At 38.1% G+C, this 13311-nt stretch overlaps 1 protein-coding gene across 1 annotated transcript; it reads left to right on the top strand.

Moving 5' to 3' along the window:
* The first annotated feature begins 414 nt into the window (after positions 1–414).
* Positions 415–5885, top strand: LOC136247217 (tyrosinase-like). Its single transcript, XM_066038854.1, has 5 exons — positions 415–509; positions 3814–4067; positions 4192–4492; positions 4654–5288; positions 5347–5885. The coding sequence occupies exons 2-5, from the start codon at positions 3819–3821 to the stop codon at positions 5677–5679; spliced, it is 1518 nt and encodes a 505-aa protein (XP_065894926.1). The 5' UTR covers positions 415–509; positions 3814–3818; the 3' UTR covers positions 5680–5885.
* Positions 5886–13311: the final 7426 nt, after the last annotated feature.

Genomic DNA, 13311 nt, shown 5'->3' with positions numbered 1-13311 from the left:
AACCTACGGACAGAGGTATTCCTATATCTACTGAATGAAATAGCTATGGAGGGACTGCATGCGATATATTAATTTTGTATTGATGGTAAAAATTCATTCTTAGTTAGCTACAGTGTGACCCTTTACTTTTCACCTCCCACTGCATTAAAACCGCTGAGATACATAGCTACTCTATGAATTTTTTGTTAGCGGAAGTTCAGTTTAGATCACGTAGCCACTTGTATGTACTGTACTACACGTAGCTGGATATTCTACAACTAACGACGGAAGTTCAAAGTTTAGATCACGTAGTTAGCTTTGCAGCTGCAGGATGATGTCCTCCAACCCAACTATGTTATGATGCAAACACTGAGTATATAAAGCGAGGGATATTGCATATGAATATAAACAGCAGCTACTGGAAACGTTATACAGTACGTAGCTATCAGGCAATTGAAGGCATAGCTAACTGAATTCTACTGCTATCTATCGAGTGGACCTTACTGAGCTACACCCAGGTACGTCACTAGGTGAGTCAGTGTAGTATCTATGATATCGCATCGATTCGTATGTGTCTCTTTTACTGACTGCAACATTTATAGGCAATTTTTGCTAAACTAGCTATCCTTGCCAGCCACCCCGTAGCTAGCTATTAAATAACTAACTGTATTTTTTATTCATGATCACTTGGCTGGGTATACGTAGCTATTAGTATAATAATACGTATTTTATAGCGTTTGCTAGTTTTGTTAGTTTTATTCTTACATCAGTTATAGCATAGATACTACACCCCCATTTTAGTTAGACAACATCAAGTCATTCGTATAGCTATAGCTGCTGCAAATTAATTGCATTAGGCCTTGAGCAATAACTGAAGGGTAGCTAGCTAATACTGTAGTTATAGCTAGTGGAGAAAAACCGGTCTTAGCTAGTATAGCTATAGCTATCGTCTTTTAAAACATCGGCTTTAGCTAGCAACGTACGTAGCTATAGCAAATTTTAGTATTTTGTAACTCGCCAAAGGTTAAAGCTATTATTATTATTATTTTTATTATTATTATTATTATTATTTGTTAATTGGTACAAGGAAGACAAAGTCTTATAAAAACCAATCTCAATACATCTAAATAAAATCAAACCGGCGGTCATATAAAAATACATCTACTTTAGTCTTAAAGATCAGTACATTAGGTGCAGATACAATTTCGTGGGGTAAGGTGTTCCAATCATTGACGATTCTCTGTGAAAAACTATGACCTCTAATAGCAGTGTTAAAGCGATTTTTGTAAAGTTTGAGTCCATTTGATCGGGTGGGGTTGGTATTAACAGTAAAAAAATAGTCTTTGTCCACAGATACTAAATTGTTCAGGATTTTGTAAGTCATAATCAGATCCATTCTGGTTCGACGGTAAAGTAAGCTGGGTAGATTAAGTTCTTGGAGTCTTTCAGAGTATGTCAAATTATAGAAGGAGGGTATAAGTTTTGTGGCTCTTCTTTGAACTGCTTCTAATTTACGAATGTTTTTCATAAGATGAGGGTTCCAGACAGTTGACGCATAGTCCAAAATTGGGCGAACAAGAGTAACGTATAATAATCTTATTGTGTTGGCATCCCTGGAGGCAAAGGTACGTTTAATAATTCCCAATACCCTGTTAGCTTTCATTACAATTTGATTAACATGAGATGTAAACTTCAAATCTTTATCAAATACTACACCCAGATCTTTTTCCTCCACAACCATGGAGATCATATTTGCTTCATTTTCGGATGAGAAATAATACTCTGTGTTTGATGAATGTCCAATTGTGCTGTAGTGACATTTAGGAAGGTTAAGGAAGGATAGCCATGTGTCACACCATTGCAAAGTGGCATCAATGTCTTCTTGCAGAATGGAGGAATCTTCAGATGAGCAGATGGGGCGATAAAGTTTTGTGTCGTCAGCAAAGATACCCAAATAGCTCTGTATACAGTCAGGTAGGTCGTTGACATATATAATAAATAAGATGGGACCAAGCACACTACCCTGCGGGACACCACTAGTGACAGTAGACCACTCAGAGAGTGCTCCACGAACAACTACTCGTTGCTTCCTGTTTGATAAAAAAGCTTTAATCCAATGAAGTATCGAGCCATTAACACCATATGCTTCTAACTTAGTCAGCAAACGTCTGTGGGGAACCTTATCAAAAGCTTTTTGGAAATCTAGGTACACAACATCAACACTAGTTCCATCATCGATACACCTAGTCCAGTGTTCCATAACAGTCAATAGCTGCGTCTCACAAGATCTCCTGCTACGAAACCCATGTTGCTCATTGCAAAAAAAGTCATTTGCTTGGAAGTAAGACATTATCCTATTTTTAATAATTGACTCAAGCATTCTGCAAAATATTGAAGTAAGGCTGATTGGGCGATAATTGCTAGAAAGATTTGTATCACCTTTCTTATGAATGGCAGTGACTGTTGCTAGTTTCCAGCATGAAGGCAAAGAGGACTCCTGTAACGATTTATTAAATAGGAGATAGAGGGGTAAAATAAGTCCATCTTTGATTTCTTTCAACACACGTGGGTGACAGTTGTCTGGGCCACAAGATTTATTTGGCTTAAGCCGGTTGAGTTCAGTTAATATATCACAGTGTGTGATGGTAATATTGCCTAAGTGGTGGCCCATAGATTTATCTGGTAAAGATGGCAGATCTGCTTCTGGCTCAATAGTAAATACACTAGAGAAAAAATCATTTAAACATTGAGCTGTTTCACGATCAGAACAGGTGAATGATCCATCCCCTTTCCTTAAGGACATGATATCACAGCGCACTTTTGCATTCTCTCTAACATATTTCCAGAACACAGATGGATTTTCTTTGACACTATCAACAAGCTTAAGTTCAAAATTGGATTTAGCCCTTTTAACAGTAGCAGTGGCAATGTTTCTCTTTGTGGTGTAGGAAAGATAATCGACATGATGGTGAGTGGCTTTATAGGTGTTCCATGCTTTATGTTTCTGTTTAATTGCTTTAAGAGTAGAAGAATTTAGCCACTTAGGTTTAGAATTAGATTCAAACGTTTGAGTAGGAACATATTTGTCAATAAGAAATAACAGTTTAGAGTGGAAAAGTAGCCACATTTTCTCAGTATTGAGTCCTTCAAAGAGTACTTCCCAGTTGGTGTTCAATAAATCTCTAGTAATTGATACATAATCTCCACGGTTATATAGGTATTTAGATACACTATGGCATTCCACTGTGCAATAACACAAAAAGACAAACTCTATAACAATATGATCACTTTTTCCAAGTGGCGATAAAGAGGTCATACTAGACACTGTATTTTCATCGTTGGTTAATATAAGTATATGTGTAACCATTCAATCTCCCACATTTTACACCATTTCCTTACCTTCCAGAGCATCCAATGTACATTGCTATAAGCATAGATCCTTTACTTTATAAAGGATCTATGCTATAAGTAACCAACAATTACCTTTAAAAACTTCCCGACGTTTTAGATAGTTTGTATATAGCTATTTCTTTCTCCTCGTATTTATGACTGCATTTGCTTTCTATTACGGAGCTATGGCCTACTGAGAAAAGGTAGCTATATAAACAATTAGTTGCTGTCAGATCTTCACTGTAAAGCAGTGAAAATACAGCTACGTAGGCATGTAGATATACAAGTATTATTGTAAAGCTAATCATCATGACATGTGAAAGTATAAAATAACATAGCTATAGTTAATAACCTAGCTAACTGGCCATAGCTGTGAAGTGTATACATGTGAACTATCACCTTCATATAGACTGTTACTATGTATCTTACTTTGGCATTCTGTAGCTAAGATGCAAAGTGGTCAAGTTTCTTTCATGGCCATGGCCTTGTTATGTCTGTTGGGGAAGGAGGTTTATGGTCAAATACCAACAGCATGCAGTGATGCTACAAGTCTAGAAAACTTGGAGTGTTGTCCAGCTACAAGTGATGGTGTGTGTGGACAGAATGCTGGTAGGGGACAGTGTACTGATTTGAACTTGCCTGGATATGACAGAGACAGTAGTGATGTCCGTCGCAATTGGCCTCACTACTTCACCAGGGTTAGTCCTGATGCTTAAGAAAATATCTCACTATAATTGAATATTATATGGCTACCAGTTAACAATAGTACATGACTGCTATGCTGAGCTGTATAATTATGATTTCTCTTCTTTCAATTCACAGGTCTGTGAGTGCAGTGGAAATTACGCAGGATATGACTGTAGTCGGTGTAAGTTTGGTCACTATGGACCTGATTGCTCTCAGTCACAAGCTCTTCCCCGACGACCACTTGCTACCTACACTGACAGTGACTGGACTGCATTCATTCATACTATTGTTCAGTCACGTTCATTTGACTCAGGGTACATGGTTGTATTAGAAGAGGCAGTTCCAGGAACCACAAATCTCCGCATGAGTAAATTATCACTTTATAATTTGTTCGTGTGGCTTCACCACTATGCTTCAAAAGATTCTGCTACACCAGGTAATGTAAATAAGTATGTAATAAGCATACATTGCATCTGCATGTGCGTATGCGTGTATGTGCTGTAATTTGATGGCTCAAAACTTGAGTTATGGTCACATACATTTCTGCACTTGTTAATTGACTTTTATGTACTTACATCAGTGTCATATTACATTTAGATGTATCAATTCGTTTGGATTATGCTCATGCTGGACCTGCATTCACAACTTGGCACAAATACTTTCACTTGTTGTTTGAGTGGGAATTACAACACATGTTAGAGAGCATGGGACACTTGGACTATCACACTTTCAGGCTACCTTACTGGGACTGGCGAATTGAAATTCAAAGATCTACTGGAATACTCTCAGATGATCTCTTTACTGAGGGGAGGCTTGGGGCAACAAGGAATGTCAGTGGTTTTCCTCGTGTATTTGGGGATATTGTTGGTGACGGATGGAACACAATATGTTGGCTAAAATTCTTTCAGATTTGTGATCCAAATGTTAACACTGGTCCCCTTCAACGTTGCCCATTCACAGGAACTAACCCTTGCAGTAGCAACAATCCTGACTGGCCTACAAGTCGGCAAGTCAATCGTGCCATGACTTTTAACAGATATGAAAGACCACCTTATAATTTTCTATCGCGAAGAAACTATCGAAGTTATGTTGATGCTAATGTTAACTTTAGAATACGTAGGTGCCGTAGAAACAGAATGTGTTTTTGTTCTCCCACTTTTGACCCAGAATGTTCCCCCAAAAATTCAAATGGCTCTCGGATGATTGCACTTCAACAACAAATGCATGGTGCGGTAAGTACTGTATGATTATTATCATTGTTTATTTTATAATATCAGTTTTCTTGTTTAGGTTCATACCATTACTGGGGCAGGTGATCTCGCTACAAATCTTCCATTTGATAAGAGAGGACAAATGGATGATGTGGTGTCATCACCAAATGATCCTCTTTTCATGCCTCACCATGTTATGGTAGATTGTATGTTTGATGAGTGGCTGGAGCGACACCCTGATGCAGAGTATCCTAATGATATACCAATGACTGTTTCCACTACAGGACATCAGCCAGATGACTTTATGGTTCCATTTTTCCCACTCAGTACCAATACTGACATGTTCACACGGTCTCGTAATTTTGGATACTATTGTGACCTACCAAAGATTATAAAAGGACGTCCTAAATAAAAAATACCATTTTTACGAAACAAGCACTAGTATAGTATCAGCATAGTACAGTATATACTTATGCATAATTCTTAACTCCAGAAGTGATTTGAAATGAAAACATAGTTTTTGCATTTTTTGTTGTACAGATGCATGTCATCACTATTTTGTATATGCTAATTGAAACAAAGTAGGTAAATAACCATAATTTGCTTGCTACATGAAAACTATGCATATTTTAATCGCTTTGGTATGTAAAACTTCAATCAATAAAACCTCAGTTCTGCCTGTTCATGGGGAGTACGAAAATCTTTGAATTTGTTTCATGTTTGTACAGCATAAAAACATGAGTTTATTTGCAGAAATAAAGTTTACCATCATCATTTAAATGTTGAAAATGCTTTCTTCTTTGTCTGCATGGAAACATATGTACAAAGAAAACACTATGCATTGATCGATTTACCAGTTCATGGTGAACAACAGACTGAGCTTAATCCCCTCTTTTAGCTTGTTTCAGTCTTGAGTTATGATCCATTAAATAAGCGCCTGTGATATATTGGCCGTATTGTTGCTGTATAAATTGAGTTCATTCCTGTCTCATTATTATGTCTAGAGCTATTAGTCAGTAACTGTTGGTCAAGCAAATTCAGCTTTGGGTTTCTTTCACAGAAACTTTGGACATATATATATACATCCTATTCTTGAGTATGCGGCAGTAATTTGGTCCCCTCACATAAAAGCTAGCACACAGCAAGTAGAGATGTTACAAAGGAACGCTGCTAGATTTGTTTTTGGGGATTATTCGAGACATTCATTGACAAGTGTTACAACCATGCTACACAAACTTCACTGGCAAACAATGAAAAAGAGAAGAGTTGAACTAACTCTAGTAATGCTTTACAAAATTATCAACCATCAAGTAGACATCCCTTACGATCACATCCTTCAAATCAATCCTAACTCCAGCCATAGTAGTAAGAAATATTTACACTTACCCTGCAGAATTGATTCCTATCTGAACTCTTTTTTTCCCAGAGCTATGTATTAGATTGTGGAATTCTCTTCCTGATCATGTTGTAGAAACTGACAATATTAACACTTTTAAATCTTACCTAAGTTTAGCTGCTAGCTAATCATGTACTTTATATGCATACTCGTTATTGAGGTCTTGTACATTACATTACATTACACAAGTACAGCAAAGCTAGTAGTTTTTAATAAAAGGTAGAGCTGCAGTGCTGTAACTACAACTGGAGTGAACACTCCACTTGAGCAGAGCCTTCCCGGGCCATTTTGCAATAGTGGGTATATGTAGAATGATGTTATGAAGTGGTGTAGATACGGTACTAGTGTATGACAAATGTCACTGCACATACAACATTTTCTTAAGCTAGTAACCCTTATATAAGAGTATTATGTGTGGAGAGAAAGTTAATAAGGCTACTGAGATGATTGCATTGAGAGTTCAAATGGCTTACCTCACAATTGAGCTCATTGATAAAATACAGGAAGGAAGTCATTATAATAATTATTACTCTCACCCACCCAAGTGGGATAATCTATTTGATTTTATCTATTTGTTGATGTTGTCTCTAGTTGATCTATCTCAAAAATGAAATAGTATTTCTAAAGAAATGGCTGAGTATGCATCAAAGTGCTTTTTGTACTCCATTGCATTATCATTGGGTTTACCTCTCAATCTTTTATAATTTAATAATAGTATCACATAATGACAATCTCAGCATCATACATGAGTTAGCAAACAGGTGTGTGTCTTTAGATTCAGATACAGTACCTTACATGCATGGATTTACTTAAAAATTGTTATGAACCACGGTAGTGGTTCATAATAAATATCATGACACCTATGTTTTTTGCCAAAACCCACACTTAAACACCACCTTAAGAAGCTTCTCAAACCACAAAAAAGCCTTAGAAGTTAATTTGGAAGAAATATATGTCTGTTGGAAAATATGAAGTCAAAAGGGACCAATTAAAGTATTTTTTTAAATATCTGAAGTATGCCATTTTGTTCATCTTCTTATAATTTTATTTCCACAGGGCTAGAACAAAGTGTTAGTACTTTTGGGGGGTAAAAAGTACATAACTTTCCTTCCTATGTCTTTTTTCATGTCCATTACCTATTTTTAAAATGCATATTACAAACAGCGTTGAAACCGGGTTGGGTCATCCGGGTTTGACCCGGTTTACGATTTATCCGGGTCTGACCCGGATTGGATCACGTGAGAAACGAAATAGTTCGTTTGACGACGTGGAACTTATAAACGCTATCGTGTAGCTCTTCGTGAGCCACGCCCACTTATCGCATTACCAACATATGCTCAGCCACGCCCATTTGTTAGTAAGTGCACGAAACTGAGGGTATCTATGGTGAGGGGTAGCTATTGTCAGTGGGTGAAAACCTTTTTTTTCTTCTTTTTTGGTCTTCAACCTACAGCTAGACTGAAGTTGCAATATTTACTCAACACGAATCGAACGCTCAAAATGTAGACTCGTTCGCTCGCTCGAGACTAGCCGAAACACGTCTCGGCTTTAATTAATCCGGGTCACATCCGGGTCAAATCCGGATCTGACCCGGATTGCTATCCGGGTCAGTGGGTCATCCGGGTCAGCAGTAGTGACCCGGTTTCAACGTTGTATTACAATGATAGCACCCATTCTCAAGCAAATGTGCTTCTTGTAGGTTCACTTTGCCATGATTGATCTAGCTGCACAAGTGTGCATGTATGATAAATCATATTGCTGACCACAGCATGCTATACACTGCCTATAGTTGGATATGTCAAAGCTGTATAGTACAAAGTACATTCAATAGTAAGGAAATGATACACTGGTGTTTGCTTACTCTAATAATATTAGCTGACTATTGAACAGCTACTGTACATGATAACTAACTTGATATATACATGTTTAGTACTGTGAAATATCAAGCACCACCAGTACCTCTTATTATCATGTTAGCTAGCCATAAAATAAACATTTATACAGAAGCATTCTCAGTACTTATCTGCCCCTGATTTAGGGAGAAACTACTGTTTTGTCCTTAGTTTCTAATAAGTCCATTGAGTCCAAATAGAGATCTCTGAGTGTTTAACGTGTTGGCTTGTTTGACTCTTGTTTATTAATGATCCCTATGCATGTTTTATTTTTTTATGCTACTGAATACTTATAAACATCTACGCACTGTATTATGTGAGCGGATCTGTGAAAAGGGGTATTATATAGCCTTTCCAATTGCACATCCAATTTACTGACTTTGACGATTCATCACTTTAGATAGGAAAAGACTATTAACTTAAAATTTGGTCAGCAGTGAGTGCCAACATAGCTTATTATACAGAGAAAATTTCAGGGCTTTGTGCTTTATGATCACAGAGTTGTCATCTTCCAAGTTCATAGAATTGAATGTGTGTGAAGACCCCTTTTCGCAAATCTGGTCACATTTTTTGGCGCACGCATCGCACATTTTAATTAAAATTCTTGAAAATCGTCCTATTATGCTGGCATAATGCTTGATGCTTTTGCTAACCTAATTACGCCGGCATAATTGGTGCAAGCCTACTACCCAGCACTATTATTCACATTTTCAATATAGAAAAAGCATTACACCACATGTATGGAAGTCATGATTTTTACCCATAAAGCCAGTATTCCTACTTTATGTATACATTACTATTATAATAATGAAATGTATGAGAAGTGCTAAAATACATTACATTTGTGTATACAGTTAACAAGTATACAGTTAACAAGTATACAGTTAACAAGTATACAAATACATTACATATGTCACCATTGGTGTTTGCAGCTACCGGTAGCGTTGGGCCCACTGCTACAACAGTTTTTAGGAAGCTTGTTTCAATGTTGGCTGAGAAGCGCAGCATTAATTACAACAAATGCTTATTCTGGCTGCAATGTAGGGTTTGTTTTTCATTGTTAAGATCTGCAGTGATGTGTTTGAGGGGTCATCGCTCTTCAGTTGGCCGTCCATCAACTACTAAAATTGACCTGGCCTACTCCGACGGTTGCTTGGAGTCTGGCGGCCTTGTTTGATTGCTGGTATTTCCAGCTGTCCAACACTTTACCTCCTAGTGCTGGAGGTGGTGGCAAGGGCAGTCCAACAAGTATACATATTATTATTATTATAACCACAGTTTTGAATAATTGGCACTAAAGAGTTTTTTTGTGGTATATATGCTGTTCTTGAATAGCTGGCTAGCTTCCACTCTGAATTAGAAATTAGAGTATTAGTAGCCATGCCACACAACCACAGTACCTCCAAAAATACAGTCCATATATAGTTCAGAACTTCAATGTGTGATACTGCAACCAAACACAAAATTTAATATAGGTCTGTTACTACATGTAGTGTGCTAAGCTAAGCCTCTTAAGAGGGTGTATAAATAATAGTTATACGGGCACAATGTGGAGTCTATGAAATTTATAAACCCGAAGGCCCAGGCTGTAGCGCACGAGCGAAGCGAGGGCGTAGTCTCGCGTTGCCAAACCAATACGCGCCAGGCGCTTATCGATATCCTGATTATAAGCGCCAGCTGTAATTGGTCTGGTGACAATACGACCCATTACCAGTTCAGTAGCGCAGCATATGGTGCGCAAGCAATTAGTATAAACGGCGCGCGTATTCGTGGGGTTTACTTCTGTTTGACGACGAAGAACCACTGTTTCTAAGGAATTGTAGTGGTGAGTAGTGAATGTAATAACCTGTCACTTGTGTTAGCTGTAAGGCCACTCCAATTAAATTCTCTGTTTCCCGTCCACCGCCCGCATCTGGTTACTGTCAGCTCTAAATATTCCATTATTCCGTATTCTTCTATTATTTCCCGGTTATTCTTGCATACTGGCAGGCTCAATAAAGCTCACGTGTCAGCAGTGCTATCAAGTCAGCACAAACTTCACGTTTGTGTTATTTTTTGCAATTTAAAAAGGAAGGAACAAGCCTAAGCATGCTTTTGTGCAGCTTTTTGTGGTTGTGCCAGGCAAATACTGGCTTGAAAAGCTGCCAATCTTATAATGAAATAATGGAAATGGACCGCCCGCCCGCATGCAAATATGCTTGAGTCCAGGACGGGAAACAGAGAATTTATTTGGAGTGGCCTAATATACAATAGTCCCAACTCTAGCGTAATCAGCGGCTCCAACTCTCACGCCCTATATATATATATAGAGTAACTCACCTAAAATCGGACGGGTTCCAAAATCGGACGCAATTATTCGAGCTACAACAGGAATTTTTGAACAACTCATATGTATTCAGATAGTTCAAGGCTGTGGGACTTTGGGCACCAAGTATCAGCTTTCTCGGCTTCTTTGTCTGGTGGCAGCAGCCCTGCAAAGTCATTTCCGATTAATACGTATAATCGGAAAAAACAGTCGATTCACGGACACTCACCGTCTACATATCAGACTTGCATTCAATCAACAGTTTTCTACCTTAAAGTAGTAGAGTAACTCATCTACTTTCTAAATATTCATGGTTTATTAAATCAAATCCTTTTAATCACGAATTACAAATCAAATAAAATGAGACGTCACTGGAGTAATAATCGCACCATAAATTTAAGTATACGGAAACTTGATTAAGTATACGTTGTTTGAGATACGTATACGGGAAATGTTCACCGTATACTTTTACAAACATCGTTTACTTCCGTATACTTAAATTCATAGTGCGATTATTACTCCAGTGACGTCTCATTTTATTTGATTTGTAATTCGTGATTAAAAGGATTTGATTTAATAAACCAGGGATATTTAGAAAGTAGATGAGTTACTCTACTACTTTAAGGTAGAAAACTGTTGATTGAATGCAAGTCTGATATGTAGACGGTGAGTGTCCGTGAATCGACTGTTTTTTCCGATTATACGTATTAATCGGAAATGACTTTGCAGGGCTGCTGCCACCAGACAAAGAAGCCGAGAAAGCTGATACTTGGTGCCAAAAGTCCCACAGCCTTGAACTATCTAAAGACATACGAGTTGTTCAAAAATTCCTGTTGTAGCTCGAAGAATTGCGTCCGATTTTGGAGAACTTCCGATATTAGGTGAGTTCCTCTATTTGTTAATGTACAAACTCAATCATGAGTATATTCGTACACGTATATGTAGTTAGCTACTTATTTAGAAAATTTATATAATTGTTAAATAAATCAAGAGATGGAGCTTGGATAATATGATCATCTAGTTGGTTCCATAATTTTATTGTAAAAGGAAAGAAGGAGTTCATATAAGCATCTACCCTTGTTGGCAACTGCAGAAATCTTTGATGGTGACCTCTAGTTGTGCCTAGGCGTGACTCTCACGATTTGGCCTTCAATCTCACGTTCTCACGCCCAACATTTGTATTCTCACGCCTACAAGTAATCCTCACTCCTCGAATTTTCTAGCACTGACTGTTTCACTCAAGACTTCCTGAGGCTAAGTAGGTTTCGGTGCACGCCGTGTGATCTATACAATTTATGCTTCAGCAATCACGTGATCTCTCGTTCAAACTTTCGTTTGGCGGTCGGAGTTCTCAATGGCAGTCAGAATTCTCAATGGTGGTCGGAATTCTCAATGGCGGTTTACTGATTCCTTTTAGACAACGACTGAGTGTGCAAGCAGTGTACTGGAATTTTGAAAGTCCACTGCGAATCCAGGTGGGATATAAATTGTGAAGTTCAGTGATTTTGTTAATTTTTATTCCCAGGGTTTTGTTGCTGCAAAATAGTTGCAACCTGTGTGGACATGATTAGAAGTTAGGTAGCTGTTGAACTGGCAAGAAAATTCATGGACACAGAAGATTATTACTGAAGTGTGTGCTCCAGCGGATCACGTGGTTGTCATGGCAATCATAATGTAATGTACAGTAGCTAGTACACACACCTTGCAATTATTAATATTTTACACTAGAAGCTAGTAATACACAACTTCTCAATGGTGTAACTGTATGTGCAAACACTTTCAAATATAACTAGCTAGCACAAGGAGGCCATGCTATTATAATATCATGACATCCTGAAGTGCTGGTTATAATATAACTTTGTTGAATTGCATGTGTGTGGCTGAAGGACTGCATCTCCATTGTTCACCTTTGTCAAGAGTCTCACTCCTAAGAGAAATCCAAGGTTGGAGCCTCTGCGTAATAGGTATCTGGTAACAGCTGCCGCCACTGTTATACTGCGCACGCCGCTGCATTCCAGTAGAAATGGTAATGAGTCGTATTGTCACCAGACCAATTACAGCCGTCGCTTATAATCAGGATATCGATAAGCGCCTGACGCGTATTGGTTTGGCAACGCGAGACTAGCGAGGGCGCTGCTAAGGGCCTGAAGGTTTATAACTTTCATAGACTCCACATTGTGCCTATATAACTGCTTTAGACTCTATTTCACATTACACTCAGATTACTTACTTCATCCATGGCTGTTTCTGCTGTAGGCTAGGCGAAAGCGGCTGGTTTTCTTGAGATAATATTAGCGCCATGGCAACTATGCGTCCTCACGTGACAAAATAATAGCGCTCGTTAAATCACTGCACGTGAACAATGCATAGCGATTGGATAAACCTAGAATTTGAGCATATGTTATATTGTTCCTGAAGGCGTGGAGTATATGAGATTTATTACCCACCCAA

The sequence above is a fragment of the Dysidea avara genome, chromosome 2 (genome assembly GCF_963678975.1).
Source record: "Dysidea avara chromosome 2, odDysAvar1.4, whole genome shotgun sequence".
NCBI lineage: Eukaryota > Metazoa > Porifera > Demospongiae > Dictyoceratida > Dysideidae > Dysidea > Dysidea avara.
The sequence above is the reverse complement of the archived record's forward strand: the minus strand, read 5'-3'. Positions and strand labels throughout refer to the sequence as shown.

Excerpts from the sequence above, each read along its gene's own strand:
- LOC136247217 (XM_066038854.1), top strand. The coding sequence starts at position 3,819 with ATGCAAAGTGGTCAAGTTTCTTTCATGGCCATGGCCTTGTTATGTCTG. Across the intron at positions 4,068-4,191 it reads GGCCTCACTACTTCACCAGG|GTCTGTGAGTGCAGTGGAAA; the intron begins GTTAGTCCTGAT and ends TTCAATTCACAG. Across the intron at positions 4,493-4,653 it reads AAAAGATTCTGCTACACCAG|ATGTATCAATTCGTTTGGAT; the intron begins GTAATGTAAATA and ends TATTACATTTAG.